Source organism: Orycteropus afer, unplaced genomic scaffold, assembly GCF_000298275.1.
Source record: "Orycteropus afer afer isolate SDZICR_OR568_19922 unplaced genomic scaffold, OryAfe1.0 scaffold00012, whole genome shotgun sequence".
Taxonomy (NCBI): domain Eukaryota; kingdom Metazoa; phylum Chordata; class Mammalia; order Tubulidentata; family Orycteropodidae; genus Orycteropus; species Orycteropus afer.
In genome coordinates this window covers 19695295-19699836 of record NW_006921599.1, presented here as the reverse complement: position 1 = coordinate 19699836, position 4542 = coordinate 19695295, and the positions used below count along the sequence as shown (strand labels likewise).

General features: G+C 36.1%; 1 protein-coding gene across 1 annotated transcript in view; it reads right to left on the bottom strand.

The window, feature by feature from the left end:
* Positions 1 to 2171, bottom strand: part of CDKAL1 (CDK5 regulatory subunit associated protein 1 like 1) — a 1058601-nt gene extending 1056430 nt beyond the window's left edge. The window contains exons 1-2 of the mRNA XM_007952396.2: positions 1990 to 2171; positions 293 to 405 (exon numbers count right to left, since the gene is read on the bottom strand). Coding sequence (XP_007950587.2) covers positions 293 to 405; positions 1990 to 2171 — 295 coding nt within the window. The remainder of the gene's footprint in view (positions 1 to 292; positions 406 to 1989) is intronic.
* Between the last annotated feature and the right edge of the window lie 2371 nt (positions 2172 to 4542).

Sequence of the window (4542 nt, the reverse complement as noted above, 5' to 3'; positions counted from 1 at the left end):
AAAAAAAAAAAAAAAAAAGCATGTATATGTTAATGCATTCAAGTCTTCTGCCAGGGCAGGCAGGCATTTACTATAACACTCTTTCACAGAGCACAGAGGCTCAGCTATATGTGTGTGTGTGTGTGTGTGTGTTATTCATACTTACCTAAGCAATGTGTAACAGCTATCATTTATTTTGTCTTAAAAATCATTAAGTTATGCTAAAATATCATTTAATCATGGAAGCTAGAATGTATATACCTAACAAAGTGAACCCTGAGAACTTTAATCAATCCATTAAATATCTTATTACCTGTAATTTTATATCCATAAGCAGCTAGCTGTCCAGCCATATATTCTCCATCTGAATTATTATGAGAACAACCCCATGTTCGTATCCAAATTTTCTGTATGCCTGGAATAGTGCTGTTAAACAATCATTTAAAAAAAAAAAAAAAGTAAGTTTCATTAAGTTACTTTAAAAATAAAAACCACTAGATGATTTTAAGGCACATTAAGCAAAAAAACAAAACCAATGCAATCCATTCACAAACTATTCAATACATGCACCAACTTAATCTATAATCTATTATCAGATTAAAAGTCTAAACTCAAGAAAAATAATCACAGAATTCTAAGTCATACCTAATTCTACTGTGCTTCACTTTTTTGCTCTTTGTAGATTCTCCATTTTTTACAGAATGAATGTTTGTGGCAATTGCATCAATCAAGTCTATCAGCACTGTTTTTCCAACAGCACATGCTCACTTCATTCCTGTCATGTTCTGGTAATTCTCACAATATTTCAATTTTTTTCATAATGATATTACACACTTACTAGAACTATAGTATAGTGTAAACACACTTTTATATGTACTGGAAAACAAAAATTTTTGTATGACTTGCTTTATTGTGATATTTGCTTTATTTTGGTAGTCTGAACTCAACTTGTACTATATCCAAAGTACACCTGCAGTTGACACTCCCTACATTTAAAAAAAAGAACTCCTTCTCTGAATCAATTTTTAAATTCATTACTAGAGAGAGTTCTACCACCAATTTCAACTCCTAGAAAGATACATAGAATACCAATAGAAGAGAAAATTGTTCTAGCCGAAATAACACATAAAGAAAAATTTAAGTTCATCTCTTCAAAAACAGACTCTTACATACCAGTGGCAGTCTTTGCCTACTTTATGACTCACAGACATAAATAACTGAATCAAAATGACAATCACCCTAAGGCTTCACATTATTAAAAAGTACTCCATACAGAAAAATTGGTTTTTACAAACATAACACTTTTAAACGGGGGGGGGGGGGACTTTCAACTTGGACTGCCCCAATAATTTAGTAAACAGAAATTACCTGAAGGGCATGTCAGGACAAATTTGATAAATTTCCTTTGTTAAAATATAAGCAAATTTGAAATTCATAGATTTTGAAAACCTGCTGTTCCAAACAAAATAATCAAGTGTGTTAAAACTTTTAACAATATACTAGACAAATAAATACAGGCTCTTAAAACTAAGCAACTGCATACCACTTTCTGGATAGGTCATATTAGAATTTTACTAAATTGCTGACATAGTGTGTCAGTATAAACAGGGCAATAATTTAGTTGTACCACATGCTTTGTCTATGGTATCTGATCCATAAGTATCTGTCAATTAAATGTCTATAAAACCACTGCCACATAAGAATCACAAATTCCACTAAAAATTGTTAACTTAGAAGTAACATAGAATTACACAACTACAATAACATCAAAAGGATCATGGGGTCTTTCTTTGTAATAAATACTACCCCTAGCCTCTGCCTTTAAGAAACGCTTAATCTACTTTTTTTTCTTTTTAGCCAATTACCTTGCCAATAAAGAAACAAATCTACATATTTCCTATCAAAAGTTCAAAGATTTGAAAAGGAGACATTATATATATTACACAGACCAGTAGTGCCAGCTTCTCCTCTGGAATGAAATTGAACATAATTTCAATGAAAAAAGCTTACCTATCACTTGGTAGATTGATATCCTCTTGCAAATACTTCTGAGTATTTCGCTTTCGCACCTTTGGAACAACATGCTTTCTAGCAAAATGCCTGTCTTGTGGCTTTGAATCTTCCTCTGTCACAATATCTTCTATGTCATCCAACAGTGTATCACAGGATGCAGAAGGCATCTTCTCTATCATATAAAAGAGTTACAAAAAATACAAGCATGAGTTCTTCAGAAAATATGCTTAACATAGCATCACCCATGAAATAGGTATATTTCTCATGGAGGGCAGAAAGAAGCGGCACATTTTTCAAGTGCTTAACTAAAAACTATCAACCCAAAATCTTATATCCAGAGAAAATTTCCTTTGGGACTAAAGGAAAAATAAATACAATCCCAAATGAAGAAAGCTAAAAATTTTTTTGCCAGGAAATGTACCCTAAAACAATAGTTAGAGAAAGTTCTCCAAACAGAAACAATAAAACAAGGAATTTGGAACATCAGGAAGAATGAAAGAACATGGTAAGGTAAATGTAAGTTAAATAGGCTATCCTTCTCGAGTTTAGTCCTAAATATGTTTCATGGTTAAAGCAAAAATTGTAACACTGCCTGATGTTCTAATGTGTTGTTGTTGTTGTTGTTGTTGTTGTTAGGTGCCATCCAGTCATTTCCAACTCATAGCAACCCTATGCACAGCAGAACAAAACACAGCCCAGTCCTGAGCCAGCTCCATGATTGTTACACTTGAGGCCATCGCCACTGCCACCATGTCAATCCACCTCGTTGAGGGCCTTCTCATCTTTTGTCGACCTTTCACCTTACCAAGCATGACATCCTTCTCCAGGGAATGGTCCCTTTTGACAACATGACCAAAGTATGTGAGACAAAGTCTCGCCATTCTCGCCTCCAAAAAGCATTGTGGCTGCACCTCTCCAGGACAGACCTGTTAGTTCTTTTAGCAGTCCACGGTACTTTCAGCATTCTCCACCAACACCACAGCTCAGAAGCATCAACTCTTCTTTGGTCCTCCTTATTCATTGTCCAGCTCTCATATGCATATGAGGTGACTAGAAAATACCATGGCTTGTGTCAGGTGCACTTCAGTCCTCAAGGAGACATCTTTGCTCTTCAGCCCTTGAAAGAGGTCCTTTGCAGCCAATTTGCCCAGTGCTATACGTCGTCTGATGTCCTGACTGCTGCTTCTATTGGCCATCAATTGTAGAACCAAGCAATGTGATGTCTTTGACAATTCCAATCTTTTCTCCATTTATGCTGCTTCTAGGTCCAGTTGTGAGGATTTTTGTTTCCTTTATATTGAGATATAATCCATACTGCAGACTGTATTCTTCAATCTTCATCAGTAAGTACTTCAAGTCATCCTCACTTTCAGCAAGCAAAGCTGTGTCGTCAGTGTATTGCAGGTTGTTAATGATTCCTCCTCCAATCCTGATGCCACGTTCCTCTTCATATAATGTGCCTTCTCAGATTATATGCTCAGCATACAGACTGAATAAGTATGGTGAAAGGATACAACACTGATGCACTCACTTCTTGATTTTAAACCATGCAGTGTTCCCTTTTTCTGTTTGAACAACAGCCTCCTGGTCTATGTACAGGTTCCTCATGAGTACAATTAAGTGTTCTGAAATTCCAATTCTTCTCAATGTTATCCACAATTTGTTACGATCCACACAATCAAATGCTTTTTCATAGTCAATAAAACGCAAGTAAACATCTTTCTGGTATTCCTCAATTTGAGCCAAGATCCATCTGACATCAGCAATGACATCCCTCGTTCCACGTCCTCTTCTAAATCCAGCCTGCACCTCTGGAACTTCTCTGTCAATACACTGCTGCAACCGTTTTTGAATTATCTTCAATAAGATTTTACCTGCATGCAATATTAATGATATTGTTTGATAATTTCCACATTCTGTGGGATCACCTTTCTTTGGAATGGGTACAAATATGGATCTCTTCCAGTCAGTTGGCCAGGTAGCTGTCTTCCAAATCTCTTGAAATAACTGATTGAGGGCCTCCAGTGGAGCAAGTGTATGTTGAAACATCTCAATGGGAATTCCATCAATTCCTGGAGCCTCATTCCTCGCCAATTCCCTCAGCGCAGCTTCAACCTCTTCCCTCTATACCATTGGTTCTTGAACATATGCCACCTTCTGAGATGGATAAAGATCTACCAGTTCTTTTTTGGTACAGTGACTCTGTGTATTCCTTCCATCTTCTTCTGATGCGTCCTGAATGATTCAATATTTTCCCCATAGAATCTTTCAATATTGTAACTTGGAGCTCAAATTTTGTCCTCAATTCTTTCAGCTTGAGAAATGCCCAGTATGTTCTTCCCTTTTGGTTTTCTAACTCCAGTTCTTTGCACATTTCATTATAGTAATTGGCTTTGTCTGCTCAAGCTGCTCTTTTATCTTGTCATTTCTTCCATTTGCTTTAGCTACTCTTTGTTCAAGGGCAAGTTTCAGAGTCTCTTCTGACATCTATTTTGGTCTTTTCTTTCTTTCTTGTATTTTTAATGACCTCTTGCTTTCTTCATGGATGAT